Genomic DNA, 18165 nt, shown 5'->3' on the forward strand with positions numbered 1-18165 from the left:
ATGACCAACTAAGTTTGGGGCGGTCATGGGGCAGGATTGGTGTTTGCTTATGTGAGAGGCATTAGAGGAAATTATTTGGGGACCTGTGGACAGCATCTGTAGCCTTCAGAATTTTCTCAAGGAAGGTCTGGCCACCTATGAGGGCTGGCAGGTTCTAAGGGTCTATTTATTGTATGACCAGGGAGGCAGCATGTCCTGCTCTGTTACACTCTTCCAAGGGTGTTCCCCCCAGCCCATGGCTCTCTGTGGGACTGAGGGCTCCAGGAGAGCAAAGCCCTGCGTGTGGGCAGCTGCTGTTGGGGGACTCTGGTTGTCAGGGGCTTTGCTTTTTTGGGGATCAGCAGCACCTGCCAGGTTCTGACAAAAGCTTAGCACTGCCTTGGCCTCATTCTGGCCTCAAAATAGGACTGATTGGGCCAAGATCAACACCCACCTGGCAGGCACTGTGCACTGAGGTCACTGCTTGGGGAAGAGGCCGTCTTGGCGTCTGCTGGCTCCTTCTCCCTTATGCTGGGAGCAGCAGCAGCAGGGAATGGCCACGTCGCTCTCTCTGTTGGAGACAGGCAGGAACAGCCAGTCCAGCTCCCTCTCCAAACTCCAGGCTTTGCACAGCAGGCAGTGAGGGTGATTGGTATTGTCTTGCTGGGATGTGAGGTTCGGTGGGGAATCCCATGGGGGTACTGCAAGGGACTCATCCCCAAGCTTTGCATTTGCACCCTTCCCTTTGGGGAGAAGCCTGGGGACACCATGGAGGGGCTCAGCTCCTGCACAGACCCGGGCACGTTGGTTGTCATCGGGGCCCCATAGTGATGCTCCTGAGGGTTTGGTTTTTTCATTATGGTTCAACATTGCAACAGCAGTTCTCGGCGCTGGTGGCTGAGGCTCCACTCCCAAGCAAGGAGTGTTGTAGGGCACCCCCTGTTTGCGTCCCGTGCTCCTCTCAATGTTTGGGATCAGCCCCCTCCACACTCAGCTGTGAGTAGAGGGATCCTGGCCAAAATGAAAGGCCCTTTCCCTGTCTCCGGCCCAACCGTCCCTTTGGCTCTTGCAAGGAGCAGATGGAGTTTTGCCAGGTTCCCTTAACGTGCTTGGTCAGCCTCATTCCCCCTGACCTCCTTCCCAAATTTGCTGTCTCCCAGCACTGCAAAAGGGGTCCCTTTGTGGGTGCCCCACACAGCAGCTCTCAGAGCTCTTTGCTGTTCTGTCTTCTGCAGCCCTGAAAAGTCAGACAAGTTCAAGCTGCAAATAATTTATTAAAACCAGATGTGCTCACTTGGAGCTGCCATGAGGAATTTCAGGGCGCTCCAGCCTTGTGAAGACCAGCGTTGAGATCCTGGCCTTCCGCTGCGGGGGCGAGACAAGGCTGGGGGCTGCCCAAAGAGAAGTGCTGCCTTCTGAGCCTGTTGCCTCTCCTTCCTGCCTGGCCTCCCCTGGAGGGCTCCTGGAAAGGGGCAGAGAGAGAATTCCAGCCATTTACAAGAAATTTTCCTTTTAGAAAAACACTTGCTCTGCATGACTCAAGAGCAAATTGGCAGAACTGGCCTGCAGAGTGGGGAGGGAAAGCAGCTGGAGAGTAGTGGAGGACAGTACATCCTGAACAGCATCTTCCTCCTGCCAGAAGTGGGTATAGGACCACAGAGCAGAGATCTTAACCCTGTTCCCTGGCCCTTTGCAGCAAGAGCAGCATGGTCGAGTGCTTCATTTCCACCTCTGCCACTACCTTACCTCATAGCCACGGGCATGTTCTCTTCCCACTTCCATCCCGCACCAGTTCCTTTAGCCTAGAGGGGTTTTGGCATCAATCCCAGCCAGTCTCCTGGGTTTGGGTGTGAGTGCGTGGATTTTCAGGATTAGTGGGAGCTGGGATCAGCCAATGCTGAACAAAGCAGGTTTGGAGTCCTGATCCTGATGTGGACCTGAGCCAAGAGCAAGGCGGTTGCCAGCAGGGCAGCGCGTGCTCGTGGTTCTTATGCAGCGGGAGCTTTCAGTCGGGAGAGGGCAGGGCTGAGCAGAGCTCTGGATTTTTTTCTTCCCCTGAATGCAAGGCAGAGCCAATCACCTTGTAACTTTGCTGCTGGTCTTCCCCAGGGCAGCACAGGGGGGAATGGGAGATCTGGCCTGAACATGAGGCTAAATCTCCCTGTCTTCATATTGCTGCTGCTCACAGCATCTCTGCATTTTTATCTTAATTCCTGTGTTTTTATCTCCATCCCAGTATTTTAACTCCATTTGGACCACGGCACTGCTCTGCACCATCCCTGCAGCCCAAGCAGGGAGGATGGGAAAGCAGCTCCTGGCCAGGGTGGCCTGGGGGATGGTGGCCTCATCCTACACTAGCGGGGCAGATGGTGGATAACCTCTATTTTCAGGCTTTCCTGAATCAGCTCAAAGCACTTCAGCCACCCCTACACTGAATGTGTTTGGAAATGAGTAGCAACAGAGTGAGTGAAACACAAGCTGCAGCTGAAGGTGGAGGGAGAAAAAGACTACAGTAACCCATCCCAGGAGGAGATCCAGGCTGGGAGCACAGAGGAGCAGGGAACAGCACACAGAGCTGGTGGTAGCATGCAGCTCCTCACCATCAGCACATGCCAGCAGCTTCTTCTGGCCTTCACACCCCCATGCAGCTAAAGCATGGAATGGGGTTGTGTCTCAGGCCTGCTCCCAGAACAGACAATAGTGTCCTTGTGGCCAAGAGCCTGCTCCTGGGTGTGAATGTAGTGAGGGGAGGCCGAGCTGCTCTGCATTTGTTTGGCCTTTTGCCCCCACCCAGGGTGATGGCCAGGGGGCACCCAGCTGCCCCTGAGGGCAGCACTGGGGCCAGGGAGAAGCAGAGACCACAGGGAGAGCCCTGTGCAGCTGTGGAAAATCAGTCTTGGGGCAAAGATGCATCAGCATGTGGTAGCAAAGCTTAGGTCCAGGCTCACTGGGTGTCAGGGTTGTGCCTAATTATGTTCCCACACACTCCAGTCTCCTGTTCTCCTCCAAGCTGTGAGTAGGAAGGTTTAGTTTAAGGCTGCTTGAGCCAAGCTTGCGTAGCACCCATAAAACAGCATCCTCCAGCAGCAGATCCCAGGCAGACAGCGGCAGCGGTTACAAAGCTCACGCTGTGGGTTTGCCAGGTCACAAAATAAACTGGGACTGGCCCATTTCGTAGAGGGAAGCTCATTTATAGCATGACTCCCAAATGCGAATGTAGGAGGCAAAGCATCCAGTGAGGCAGCCCCTTGGTGAATCTTGATCCTGAGGGTGTCAAGGTGTGTCCCTGCACGTGTGGGCACCTGCCTACCCACTGCAGGACAATGATGATGCTGCTGATGCTACTGAAGCACCATTGCTGCCTCTCCTGGCCCAAATTTGTCACATCATCTGAACTGGAACAGGGGGCTGGAAATGATCAATTGCAGCAGCAGGGAGGGAGCCAAGCTCGCTCAGTTTGGTTTCACTTGCACTCACTGAGTTTGACTTCAGGCACAGTGAAGGTCAGGTCAGGTTTGCAGAGTAACCTGGGGCCTGGTGACTGTTCATCTGAGGAAGCAGCCCTGGCTCCTGGGGGATGCCTGGGCATGGTCAGCACATGCCTGTGGAGGAGCAACAGAGTGAGTTGGGCCCCAGCATTCCCCACTCCAGATACAAAAAGACTCAACATCTTCAGCTGCCACCATCCTTTTAAATTTTCTGTTGTGTATTTTTGTAAAGCTGACAAAGCCCAGCCCCAAGAAATTAAAGGAGCTGAGTTTCTTCACTGCTCAGGGTGGTTATTGTGGGTGACAGAGGGGAGACTTGGGTGTTCATGGGCTGGGGAGTGAATGGGGGGCTGTGACCCACAGATTATCAGAAAGAGAAAAGGTGTTTTTTTTGTGTTCTCGACCTTTATGGCTTCTAAAGGGCAGGTGCTATTCTACAGGAAATGAAGGACAAATCCACCTCAGCTTTCTAATTTATGTTCCAGGACAAGATCAATATCAGTAATTAAGTGACTCGGTAATTTTCAGCAATTCCCCCTCTGATGCAGAGATCTCACTGCTCTGAGCTATGGAATACACCCTTCCTCCATCTTTCCCGATCCTGTCTTGTGTCATCTCTGTGCAGCCACTGCAAGAGAGCTCATGCCAATGCCCAGAGCAGAAAAACAGTAAAAGCCAAGAAAATCAGTTTCTTAAAACTTATTTTAATATCCATATCTCATCTGTTGGGTAGAGCCAAAACAGTCTGGCCTGGTTTAAGTTACAAATTCTTCATACACTTTAAGTAAATGAACAGTGTGGCAATAGGGTCTGTTATTGGAAGTGAAACCCATCTTAACAAGGGAAGTGTTGCAGCCAGAATTCTACCAGGGTTCTTCCCTGCTGTCAGCCCCAAAAAGCCGTCACTGTCCCCTGGCCCTGATTGGGTGTCGCACAGCAGGAATAAATGCTTTTGACACAAAACTAATCACACCCACAGAGATGCACACACTGGATGGCCAAGAAACAATGGGACCAGGATAGAAAAAAACCCTTTTAGAATTCTCCCCGATGTGGACAGATACCAAATCAGTTTCGGCAAATGGGATGAAGCACCAACCCTGAATTCTCCTGACAGAGGCTTAATAAACATTTTGAAGCTCCTTGCTGGACAATTAACTTCTAGCTTAGAGCAGCAGGCATGGAAAGGGCTAAGAGAGGATGGCTGAGGATTTAAAGATGCAGTATTTTTGTTCTTTGTATAAAACACTACAGCAGTTTAGACACCACCCTAAATGCAGCTGCAAGGGAGTAAATCCAATTAAAAGCCCAAGAGTCACTACAAAAAGAGTAAGAAAAATCAAAGCAGCAGAGTTCTCCACTTCCCTGGCCTGTTGCTTGACTCCAACAGACTGCTCCATTTCTTAGTTAACAAGTTCCTGATCAGGTTTAAGCACAATATTTGCAGATGATGGCTTACAATAAGGCGGACAAGTGGCAGTTCCGAGTGCATGATGGAGAACAGCACTTGCTAGGAGATGCCAGTGGGGTAACAGAACCACCCAAACAGCCCACAGGCTGCCACAGCTGTGGGTACAATCCTGGAGCTGTCCCACAAAGGATCCCTCAGCCCACAGTGGTCCAGGGACTGGGTTGGGAAGTGCACACAGGGTGGTTTGTTTTTTAACCAGCATCCTGAATTGCAGTAGTGCAGGGCTCGTCTCCCCCCTGGGACAAACCCTGCTCCTCAACACTGCATCTTTAAATATTTCTGGCTAAGAACTCCTGCCACATGTTAGGAGCACTCCAACCTGGCTGCCACATGTTCAATTGCTGCGCTTTTTGTGTTTTCAGTTTTCCTTCTATGTAGGAGGGAAAAGGAAGAAGAGTGGGAGGCTCCCCACTACACAGCAGGCAGATCCAGCTGAAGGTACAAGACCCCTCCACGCAGTTTACAGGAGACAATAATTAGGGTGTTTGCTCCTTTCAAGAACATTATCTCACTCCCTGCCATCTGAAATCGGATGCAGTGATGGCAGCAAGTTTCATGAGTCAGCAAGTTTGAAAACTGTTGAGGGAGATCGGAAGCTTTGCTGCCAAGTCACCCAACAGAGAGGAGCAGACAAGGCTTCAGCTTCAGAACCCTCTAACATGAACAAGCTCAATAGAGAGCTGTGTGGGCACAGATCACACCTGTGACACCTGAGCCGTGCTTCAATCCCCACTTGCTCTCTGCCTGCCAACCAAGATCAGGCTCACAAGTGTGGAAAGCAATATGAGCATGATGGGCTGGGTCTGCAAAAACAGCAGCACTTCAACACATTAAAACAGTGCAACCGTTGGGAGAGCGATGAAGCAGCAGCTGAGACCTTGTGGCAGCCTGAGCTGTGATCCACTCTGATCACAGAGCGACGCAGGCCTGTCCTCCCAGGGCTTCACCACCCTCCTGAGAAGGTGAATCATTCCTAAGAGGCCGTCCCAAAGCAGCAGAAAGCTGCACCAGCTGCAGAATGGACACTGCCACATACCTGCTAATACGGGTTTCACTAAGACCAGAAAACTGTTTTCTTCCAAAAAATTGTTATTTTAAAAAAATTGAAATTAATTAGGGGTAAAACACTAACTCTAGTGCCATGAACAGGCAGGATCAACTTTTTTCCCCTCCAAAGGGCAAAGAGTCATATACCATCCCCAGCTGAACCTTGGTGCTTCGAGCTTTTCAAGGAGATGTTACCTAAACTTTATTAAAAGAAAAAGAACAATGTTTAAATATCAACACTGGACTAGCCCAGTCTTTTTTCCAAAGTCCACATTCTTCATATGAAGCACACACGGCGTCCTGGATTCCCCAAGGCTGCATGTTCAGAAGTTCACAGTACATGGAACCATGTCTTTTTGTTTTTTGTTTTTTTTTTTTCTTGAGTTTCCCCTCCTTGCTCAGAGCAGCCACGTTTTTGTGGTCACTGACTGGATAAACCTCAAGCCATCTCCTATCCACATGGCTCGGCCTAGATGCTGAAGGCTTTCTTGATGAGAGTTGATGTTGTCATGCTCTATGGATGGAAAAAAGCAAGAGAAAAAAGCACCTGGTACAGGTTTCTTGAGACCCTTGTGGATTCCTCTGTTCCAAAGGTGTTTCTGAAAGTCTTTTTGCCGGTTTCTCAAGCAGTTTTTGGCCTATTATTCTGTCTCAGTTTGAAGAGCTGTTATTGGATGATCCAGAGGTTGATGCAATTGCAGCTCCAGCTGGGCTGCTTGTGGATACAGATTTGCGGATGTGAGGCAGCAAGTAGGGGTCACAGGCCAGCTGCTGGACATCTATCCGGTCCTCCTTTCGATAGGCCAGACACCGCCGGATGAACGCCTGCAGCACCCCAAAGCCAAAGCAAGAATTAGTTTCTATGACAGAAACAGGAAGATTTTGATTCTTTGGGAGTGGGGCCAATGTGACAACCCCAGTGCCAAAATTCCTTCCCTATACACAGCCCAGCTCTTGCACTAAATCTCATTTTGGACCAGGAGAAGCATGGGCAGAGGCACCCAGTGTTCACTGCTCAGCCTGACAGCTGCAGTAATCATGGAATCACAGAATGGTTTGGATTGGAAGGACCTTATAGCTCATGTCATTTCAACCTCCCTGCCATGGGCAGGGACACTGTCACTAGACCAGGCTGCTCAGAGCTCCATCCAGCCTGACCTTGAACACCTCCAAGGATGGGACATGCAAAGCCACTGATGACTGTGTGATAGGTGAGCATTAAACACAGAACTCCTGCTGGCTTTATGAAAATCAGGAGGCTGGAACTGCCTGTGCTGCCTGAACCTCAAGCAGATTTACCTTTGCTTCTGGTGTGACTACTGGTTTTGGAGGGAACTGCACCTCAGTAGCTTTCAGGATTGTGTTCTCCTGCAAGATATCCTGTTGTGACTGGTTGTGACCGAAGGGCTACCAAAAGAAAGAAAAAAGTCGTTAAAGGTTGGTGACAGGCATAAAAATCCCATAGCTCTACTGCTTATCATCACCTGACATCAGCGTTTTTCCAGGCAAGCAGCCCACAACTGCTGGGAAGGTGCTGCGGATACCAGAGGACCAGGACACATTGCGTCCCATGCTCAAATGAACAAAAGGGATCAAGCTGGAACATGTCTGGCTTGCCCAGTAGGGATCTCCACCTGCTTCCAGACCTTGTGGGTCTGTTAGACCATTGTCATCCACCTGAGCTAGCAGAGATTCACCCACTCATCTCTGCTGGGCTGGTTCCATGTGTCTGACTGACAGCACTGAGCAGCACGTGTGAAAGCCCCAGTTTTCACAACATTTAGTTACCAGGGACTCCTGAAAACAAGAGCTCATGGACTCCTTTCCCTTCTCCATCCTATCTTTCCTGTTGTCATAAAGCTGACAAATCACCTTTTCCCGATCCACGCTTTTCCCTTCCAAAAAAGTCATCCTAAAAACTCCTAAGTGGGTCTACTTTTTTCCCCTCCATAGCACTTGCAGCCATCAAGACCAACAAAGACTCAGGGCATGGAAAGTGTCACAGACAAGACCAGACCAAAAACCTCAGATGATGAATGACACACCTGTCCTGCCCAAAGCAGCCTCAGTGGGAACATGCCCGGTGGAAAGAGATGTTCTGCAGAATGTCTTTTCTGAAGGAAATGCTAAAGGTAGAGCACAACACAGCCTAGTCTATGCTCCCCACTTCCAATTAGCATGCACTCTGCCCTGGAACTGATGGCAAGGAGACAAGGGAGCACATTCTAAGTCTGTGGAGAAGGAAGCAGAAGCCTGGGTTGCCTCCCAAAAGGTTTGGGAAACACCACTAAGAAAAGAAATTAAACACCTTACCTTTCTGCCATATAGACACTGATAGAAGATGACTCCCACTGACCAGACATCAACTTTATTTGAAATCTTTGGAGGTTCTTTCCCGACCACAAAACATTCTGGTGGTAAATACCTGATTAGAAGGAAGTGTTAAGAAGTTATGAGCAGCAGCTTCAAGTATTTTCTATGATTTCCTTTGGAAGAGAAAATTCTATGATGAGATACTGGCTTGGGACTCAAGGGTCCCATTTCATTCCTGTGCATCTCTGGGCCAAGATCACCAATGCCTACTCCTTCTGGGAACAGTGATCCCAAGGACTCTCCAGACGCTTGTGCTCTGAGCTAGTCAGCACAGTCAGTTTCTTTTCACCAGAGCACGTAAAACAAGCCCATTCTCTTTTACCTTCAGAACTCGTATTTGCTGTTGAAAGGGCTTGGCCAACAATTCCACAATGAAAAGCACACAGCCAAAATACATATTTCTAGAAATACAACCCCATATGCCATGCCCCAGTTAAAGACATTCAGCTTCACTCAGGGTACAGCTAGTTTAATTTTTAGGAACAAAACAAAGCTGTACAACACAGAATGGCCCAACAAATTTTCTGTTGCCCATGGTGACAGTTTGCAGCTTGCGTGACATCTAAGAGTCACACTCGGTGGCACTCACCAAGTGTCTGATCTCAACCAAGGGTGATACAGTGACACTTGGCGCAGAAGATAAAGAATTGCTGAAAACATGTCATTCAAGTGAATAGACAACACCATGAGATTTTTCGAGAGCTAGCTAGGGATCTTCACCTCCTAATTTCAGAAGAATACTCTTTTTATCTCCCTGATAAACCTGAATTTCCAAATAGGTACAGTATTTCCCTTGTTCTTGCTTAAGATGCGAGACGGAGCCACTCTGGATTGTGAAAGAGCAGCCAAGCCCCACTCCAGAGCTCGCTATCTCAGCAGCATAAGCAGCTTTTCACCAGCCTTTTGAATATGAGCTGGTTTTTAAACACTGACCTGTTGAACAGTAAAAAGCTGTCAGCCTCAAAAAGAGCCGTGTGACAACAAAAGCAGTTGCCAGGGTCTCAAACCTCCAGTGTGTAAAGCTAATAGCAGCACACACAGAGAGCTGACACACTTCCAAAGCTGTTTATAAACTGTTCTTGATCATAACTTGCAAGTGCCCCAGGCATTGCTTACCAGTAAGTACCAGCCCCCTGTGATGTCAGCTCCATGCCATCAACTGAGTTGTAGCTGTCATCGTCCATGATTTTGGAAAGTCCAAAATCTGTGATTTTTATCTCTCCACATGCAGTACCATTGACTAGAAGAATGTTACCTAGAGAGAGGAAGGAAACAGCCTTAGGATACACATTTATCAAGAATAAAATTGCATTGAGCCCTGCACAAGGACAAGGGACCTACAGTGAGCTGCACCAGATGTTTTAACTCTCAAAATCCTGAACTTCAGAGACAACTCAGGGACTACCAAGTGCTAGAGCTGATCTACTCATCTTGAATGACCTAGTGACCTCATATTGCTTGGAGCCTCCAGATCCTGAGCCCTGTTAGCCAAATGAACTTCAAGCCCAGGCTTTGACCCCTCTTGAAAATCTTGTTGGAAGGGCAGGTCAAAAAGGAGGATTAAGGAGAGAAGTACACATACACAGTTATGACTCATTCTGCCCATAAGTTTTGACTTGCCCTGTCTTCTCAACATGCCAGAAATTTTCTCCTTCCTGACAGTGACTTTCTAAGCTCAAAAAGGACAATGACTGCTTAGGCAAGAGTCTTTTATAAACCCATCAAGAAGTCAGATCATCACTGTTTTTCTCCAAGCCAACAATAAAGTAGCAAAACTGTGTGTGATGGCAGCAGATGAATCACAGCTCTAGGCAGCTGCAGGCAGAACCCAGACAACTTGGGAACAGCCAGGGAGGAAATGGGGTCACTACAACCAGTGCAACAGCACCATCTCCCGTACACATTCCTCATGCTGATGCAACAAACCACATCATAAACCAGTTACACAATGCTGATGAGGTGCCACCAGTACAGGGAGACAAGCTAGGGATAACTGCCCAAAGAGATGGATGAATTTACTGGATTAGGAAAAAAGCTCTGTAGCCAATATGCATCATCCCAAAATGAAGCATTTCCATTTTCTCCCTTGTGGCTCTGCCCCAGCAGTAAAAGGAAAATATACAACACCATTTGGGGAGGATCTTCTCCACGGCAGATGTAACTGAATTAACTCAAAGGCAAACCTGAGCCGTCTGACTGTGCGTCCTCAGCTTTGGGAGCTGACACACAATATGAAAAAACAAACATTTCAAAATTGGCTTCTGCCATCAAATTCTCAGCCAGATGATTACAGAAAGAATAAGCCAGAAGAATGGGAACATGAAGCACACCAGTAATTGTGGGAGACTTTATGAAGCAATAACAAGCTCTTGAAGTGGAATACAAGCAGGACATTAAGAAAACTAACACAGCCATTTGGTGGTTCAAGGTCTCATTCTTGAAAATGTTACACCTCCTTGTTTTGCATGTTACTCCTCCTTGTTTTATGTTGCAATTCTGGCAGAAAACGCCCTTTACGCATTTTCCAAAGGTTCTATGCATTTTACATTTTTTTTCTTGCTGCAAGTTAGCTTTCCCAGACAGCCCTGTCTTCTTTCTGCTGTTTGAACAAAGGAAACTGCCTCACATTACCTGTAACCCATTACATTTTCTTAGCATCCTTAAGCATGCCAACACAGCATACCTGGTTTAAGGTCATAGTGTATGATGGGAGGTTTGATTTCATTTAAGTATTTTAAAGCATTCACAATCTGCATGATAATGGATCGTGCCTCTTTCTCCGACATTAGCTTGTGCTGTTTCAGGTAGAAGTCCAGATCATTCCCCTCACAGTATTCTAACACTGTACAAAACCTGAAAGAAAAACAGGAGTTGTTGCAATTAAGGCACCTGATATAAACCAGAACACTGTTACTGCTTGTCTGTAACTCACCCATTTGGCCAATATATTAAATTAAGAGTCCTTCAGGCTATAAATCCCTTTCTAAAAGTAAGCTACCAGGAGCACAGGCCTCAATGCTCAACAGTACAAAGGTCTGAGATTCCCCATTAAAGACCCAGAGGCTGAAAGCAGTATCAGATGTGGCATTTGCCCAGGGTCAAGAGCAGGATTTACCAGTAAAGCACCACATCTGACAGAATACACCGCATTAGTTTGTGAGCTGGAGTCTCCAGAAAACCAGTGTATGCTGGAAGTACACCTTGGTTATCTCTGCAGTAAAGTCTAACACTGGTGTGGACACCTTCTGGACTTTCCTGAAAAGTTTTAAATACTTTGTCTTTAGTGAATTGGTCAAACCATGGGAAAGGACAGAGCAACACAACTTACGAGTCAGTATCCAGTGAGAAGTAGTCATATAGTTTAACTATTCGAGGGTGATCCAGTTCTTTGTGAATTCTGTACTCTCTACATGCATGTCTGAAAACAGCAAAGTCTGAGCATTAGTCATACAAGTGACTTAATTCTAATAGTGAATCCAGACACACCACACAGCATCCAGCTCCAATCAAACCCATGCACGTTCCTCAGACGGCTTCAGACAAATCAAGTGAAGGAGGAACTGCACAGAACAGCTCTTGAGAACCACAAAACTCCAGTGCAGCTCCAACCCTAGCAATGCTACATAACTTATCTTGATTAATGGTACTGCTTGCCAAAATAGAATAGCCTCATAAATCCTTAAGAGATTCAAGACAGCTGAATACAAAAATCAGCAAGTTCTAGAATTCCATGATGCTTAGCAGCCTGATTTCCAGGCTTCAAATTCAGATTAATTTGTCCCAGTGACTTGTTGGGGAATTAAGAACACAGCTTTATCTTGGAGAAGGCTTGGCTGTCACTCTGCAGAGTTATCTAACCCATGGCATTAGGGAGCAAGAACTACCAACAGCAAAAAGCTTCCAGTAAAGAATTTCTTCCTAAGAAGAAATTAATTCTTTCAGGCTGAAGCCATTCCTCCTTTGTCCTGTTACTCCAGGCCCTCGTAAATAAGTTTATTTTCATCTTTCTTGCAGGCTCCCTTCAGGTAGTGGAAAGCCACAATTAGGATCACTTATTCTAGAAAACAAAGGGAAGGGGGAGGCTTCCAGAGAGCACGATGCAGGTATGTACCTGAAAGATGGGGAGGAAAAGCTGTTTCCCATGGAACTGCTTGAACATTTCAGAGAGAAGCCACTTCAGCACTTTTCTCACAGAGCACTGATGCTTTAAAATGCAGAGGCACAGGGCTTATACAAAACTTTGTGTGCATATGCACATATTTAAAATATTTCTAATCTGACCAGAACTTTTGCAAGTAGCTACTGGGATAGAAAGTGGCTTTTGAAATGCAGCAAAGATAGGAAAAAAATTGGCAGCCTGTCCACAGGCACTGGATAACCAAATGCAGGAGGAATTGGGAACATTGCTGGCTGCTTTACAAACTCACTTACTTGTGATAGTTTTCTTTCTTCTCATCCCTCCAGTTTTTATTTAACTGGTGTATTTTCACAGCTACATATCTCTGTTCTGTTAAATCAAATGCCTGCAGAGAGAAGAGCTGAAAATCAGTAGGAATCACAGTCTGAAGTTAATACTGCAAAAGCAGACAAGCTCTAACAAACCAATATCCCCACCCAGGCAATCAGCGTTAAAACCAAACGTGGGTTTCCCTCACTTTTCCCAGTGAGGGAAAAGCAAACTCACATTTTGATTTAATATGTTGCACTAATGAATGTGAGCAACTTTGAAAACAACTGAATATTCTGCACTTAGATCTGACCTTCGCCATGGGATCTAACTCACACTGCATTGATTTTGGCATTTTACTACCAGAGTTGCAAAAGGACCAGGAAGACTAAATTACTAAAATATAGACAGTTTTTTTACTGGGAAAGACCCTGCTATTATTCCCCCAAGTCCAAAATTCATTTTCTACACTTGAGTTAATAAAAAAGAACCCTCAAAATACAGAAGATCTTTCAATGCTTTGTTTCACACTGGTAGCTCAGCTCTCCAACTTAAAGCATAATGTTTCAGCATATATAAAAGCTGGAGAATTCAAGAATTTAGCAGAGCTGTGTGATCCTGTGCTTTATCCTTCCCTCCACTTCTTTATTATTTGAACAGTCCTTAAAGAATGGACCTCTGAAAATGCACTCACGGAGCAATGCAGAAATCTTCTACCTTGCCTGAGAGCAGCCATAATAATATAATGATTTCCAGGTCAGGACAAAATGCTGTGGTAAGTAAACAGGCATAATGTGTGTTCATCTCAAAAGTTGTCTACTTAATTCCTAATGCTTAATAGATTGGCCAAGAGGAAGGGCTAAGCACTTCTCTGTTTTAATAACAGTTACAACTCTTAAGAGCAGGCAGGTAGGAAACACTCATGCCCTCTTGCTTTCATCTGTGGAGCCAAAACTTTCTGCTTAGTCAGCAAAGCAGTTCAAAGTACTTAGACACAGCTCACACTTTCCCCCCCCCCCATCTGAGCAGTCTAGTCCCCTTAGTTTAGGTTCCTATTTTTGTGCTGCATCAAAACAATAAAGCACCATGAAGTTTCCAATGTTTGCACTGGCACAATTATTTCCATTCTAGCCAAATTCAACATGAATTCCAAACTTCTGAGTACAAATGGGGTATACTGAGAAGTGGAATAGCTCTAAGTGTAATAGTCAAATAACAAGCACCAAAGTATCCCAGGTCTTGGCTGTTAAGAGTGTTGACACCAGGAATTCTCAGCTCTAAGGAATTCCCAAAACTACACAAACACACACACACACTGCCCCCAGTCTGCTATTTCAGAGGGTAAAATGAAGGCACAAGAAAAAGAGGCACAAGAGCCATATACCCCCAGGAAGTACAGGCTTTGCTCTTATTATTGGAGCTATTTTCACTTATTTACAGAGATGTTCAGACTTGCTGTGCTGTCTCAGTAAGGCTTAGCCACTCCAGGTATTTGTGCATAGCATTTGAAGAAACAAGTGGTTTGCTTCTCTGTCCTAGCAAAAATTGAAGACTTGGTGCAACACTTTTTGACACTCATTTCAAGGAAATTTGATCCCTGAGGACAAGGCGAGCACCTGAAAATCTCAACTCTGATGTCTAATACAAGCCAGATGCACGATGAGCTTTGTACTCCTTTCTTCCCTCCATAACTTGTACAGCATTGAGAAAACAAGTGTAAAAACTCTGCTTCCTGCAGATCCAGATTACACCAGATTACCATTTCCAAGTTACCTTATATACTTCACTGAAGCCACCTCTACCCAGAAGATGTAGCAACAAATATCTATCATTTAGCGTTGGATGGTCTTTAAATCTGGTAAGAAAGACACAGTTTAAGAAGACAGAAACAATTACCTCCTCTGCACAATAAATTACAGCTACTGCACAGCTAAGAAATTATGTTTTCACTTTCAGACAGAGAAATATAATTGTGTTAATGACTGACAAATTTGATGCTATTTGATCACTCTGCACTAATGAAAGGCTATTTAAGGGTACCTTGATGAATGTGGAAGCCTGTCTTACATGAACTTAAAGCTATACCTGTACCACCCCACAATCAAGTGACTATTGAGTTATAAAATCAATTTAAAAAGGATTATGTAAGAGATTATGAAAAGATTGTTTCTTGTTATGAAAAGAACAAATAAAAAATTACTTTAAGTTCTTATCCCTGAATCCTATGTGCTTACTGTGAATTATCTTCATTGTGTATCCTTTTCAATTCCCTGATGTGCAGATTTCTAACCCTCTCTAGTCGTTCCAGTTCTGCCTGGATCTCAGCTTCTTCCTGCACAAGGAAAAACCAAAAGGAAAACACAACACTCTGTAAGGTACTGCAGGTAGTGTTTCCACCTGACTTATGGAAACACAAATGCAATTCCACTTTTGAAGAGGTTATTGGCATAAAACGTGTCTGGGAGATCACAGAGATGGTCAGAGTCAATTTGCAGTCATGTGGCGAGTAACAGGAATGGAAACTGACTGGGCAGTTCTGTTCACACCTACATAGACAGGAGGAGACATATCTTTACACCTCCTTGTTTATAATAGTTTCTGTAATTAAGAAGTCTTGTTGCTCTGGTCTTGCTCTTTCCCCAAATAAGTGCCATGCAGCTGTTTCTGAAGGAATTTCAGTTCTGGTGGGACAAGAGAAAGAAGACAACCCTCAGCAGTTAGAGCAGGGATGTCAAGATGACATATGGGATGGGGCAGCATCTGGACAGGATGGGAAGTGTGAGAGAATGACGTTATATTCTACTAGTGGTAACTGCTCAAACAGGTCAGAGTGTTCCTCAATGCCATGTGGAAGTTCTGACATAGTGTTTGCCTAGCTGGAAGTTCTGGTGCCCTCAAAAATTACATGAGAATTCACATCATTGTGGCCAGGGCTGCAACCCTCAATTCAAACATGCTCCCTGAGCAGTACAATTTGTGCATGTGACTCAGGGGACACTGTTACCCATCTGCCTTGTGACTCCGCTCCTTTCCTTTCCAACTGGTTCTATTTTTAGATATAAAGAATGAGCCAGTTTCCAAAAGTGGAGAAGGGTAAGCACAGCTTCAGACAATGCCACGATCCCAACACATTACTTCATTTTCTATTAAGGTCCATTTCCAAATGGATTCCTCCATTCCAGGGTGGCAATGTTATGCCAAGGATAGATGGACCTGCAGTTAATCCCCTGGAGCAATACAGGACCTGTAGAGCCAGCATGCCAACAGCATTCTCTTGCCTGTGTCACTTCACTTTGTTCACAGGTCAATAAAGCATAATGGGCAGACTGTCAGCAGATTCTGGGTGTTCAGTAACCTTTCCCTTCCACAGAAAATAACAAGGAGTACAGACACATTAATGAAGCCTTGCATTCAGCTTGTGTGTCAAGATTACAGGAAAAAAACTAAATGCAGAGCTCGAGCACCACCTGAGAAAGGAAGAGGCACTCCAGCAAGACATTTACTTCCTCTTTGGATCATTTCCAAAAGAAAACTCCTTGACCTTAGCAAAGATCACACCTAACCAGGAAATGGCAGAAGACAGCTACTTTTTTTCCCAGTATTTCATCTGTTGAAGTGTTCCAGAAAACTTATTTATAGGTCACCACAATCACTTTCAAGGTAACCAACAGCTTATCTAAATATAACCTCACCTGCAGGTACAGTTTCTACTGAGGCCAAGGTATTTGAGAACAAACGTGCAGTGCCGCTGCCTGAACAGGACTGGCTTGCAACAGCCCAAGAGATTTTATTGGAGTGATAACACTGGTTTACTCAACATAACAAAGAACTGAACAAGTCAATGACTTGCATTCTTTTGTTCTGTTTTTATAATTTTCTTCCCTCGGTCCATTCCTTACTGTTCCCTCATGTTATACACATTCAGAGTCCATCACTAGACAGGTCACAGTGACAGAAGATGTATCAAAAAAGTAGAATTTCTGCACGAAATCCTAACTGTAAGGACAGAGAAAGCTATTTATTGAAGCAAAGAACATCTTCTGTGAATATCACCGCCCCCAAAAAAATTATTACAAAATTCTGGCTAATCCTTGAAACTGCAAAACCCTCTTGATTATCAAACGAGTAGTGACCTCTACAGAGAAATGCTCTTGTTCACAGAATACTGCACAAAAAGCCTTTGCTGCAACTAGTTCTTACCTTTTTAAGATGACCTAGTCGGAGTTTGAAGATTTCCTCCTGTTCATGGTATTCTGCTAATGTTAACCTGCATGAAAAAGGAAGACTCAACACATTAGGTTTCCAAACATCATAAAGCGAGCAATCTATAGAATGCACATTGCCAGTGGAAGTAACAACTCCACAGAGTAGATCAACAGCTAGCACAAAAATTTTTAGATAAACTCTGCAACTTATATTTTTTCGTAATCAGTCTAAAGGAGAACACAACCTTAAACCTCAACAATATCCATTAATTTCAAATTCAAGTTCCTAATAACACCCATATAGGCTACTGACTTTTAAAGAAGACAGCTAAACCATAATCTAAATATAGAAAAGTGAAGCCCAAATATTCCACATCTTATTTTTCTGTGTAAAGTTTGCTTTATTGACTCATTTTCAAATTTTTCTTTATAATAAAAGCTGGATAATTCAATCCAGCTATTCAGTCTGAGACTAGAAGCACACCTGGCCACACAGCCACTGCGAACAGAGCAATGACCTGAGATTCAGAACTTTTTCCTGTTTCAGGTTCTGTCAAGTGGCTTCCAGAGAAACCTTTGGCAATTTACTTTATCATATTTTCAACCTCACATGTAGTTAGGAGAAGCAATGGGCTAAGGAAAATAATCCCTATTTTATTGGCAGTAAATTATGTGCAAAATTTCTGCTCTAGGTGGGAGGTCAAAAGAAGTTTCATGTTTTCAACCTCTTTTCCATGCCAAGCATGCTACATAGGACAAAGCAAAGCCTTACACTAAAAGAGTGACAGAGCCCATCACTAGTGAAGTGCAATGACACACTGAGGTCTTTTAAGACTAGAAAAATTTATCACTATATTAACCATCTCATTACTACCAACAAGGAATTTGGTAAAAGCATCATATGTGAACATAAAGCTATGACATGCTTATCAATTGCATCTGTTCACTCTGTAAACAAGACCTGCACGTGACAGCATGCAAATATCTTCTTCTATACCTAAATTGAGTTCAAAGCATATCCCAGGAGGATTTCTGCAACACCAATTATGCTCTACACAGTACTTTCACACAAGGTTAGTGCAGGAGGCCTCCAGAGCATCAACACCTCAACTTCTTTCAGGGGGGAACCGAGTCCTATGGCTGTGCAGGGGGACC

The 18165-nt window shown here is 45.3% G+C and overlaps 1 protein-coding gene across 4 annotated transcripts in view; it reads right to left on the minus strand.

Moving 5' to 3' along the window:
• Window positions 1-4151: 4151 nt before the first annotated feature.
• Window positions 4152-18165, minus strand: part of TLK2 (tousled like kinase 2) — a 42902-nt gene continuing 28888 nt past the window's right edge. For all 4 annotated transcript variants that reach the window (XM_066566828.1, XM_066566829.1, XM_066566830.1 and 1 more), the window contains 10 exons: window positions 17006-17072; window positions 15040-15137; window positions 14579-14660; window positions 12790-12881; window positions 11687-11776; window positions 11042-11211; window positions 9475-9613; window positions 8299-8410; window positions 7285-7392; window positions 4152-6810 (listed from right to left, as the gene is read on the minus strand). In XM_066566828.1, the coding sequence (XP_066422925.1) occupies window positions 6637-6810; window positions 7285-7392; window positions 8299-8410; window positions 9475-9613; window positions 11042-11211; window positions 11687-11776; window positions 12790-12881; window positions 14579-14660; window positions 15040-15137; window positions 17006-17072 (1132 nt within the window). In that variant the 3' untranslated portion in view covers window positions 4152-6636. The remainder of the gene's footprint in view (window positions 6811-7284; window positions 7393-8298; window positions 8411-9474; window positions 9614-11041; window positions 11212-11686; window positions 11777-12789; window positions 12882-14578; window positions 14661-15039; window positions 15138-17005; window positions 17073-18165) is intronic.

This window comes from Molothrus aeneus, chromosome 28 (genome assembly GCF_037042795.1).
Source record: "Molothrus aeneus isolate 106 chromosome 28, BPBGC_Maene_1.0, whole genome shotgun sequence".
Taxonomy (NCBI): domain Eukaryota; kingdom Metazoa; phylum Chordata; class Aves; order Passeriformes; family Icteridae; genus Molothrus; species Molothrus aeneus.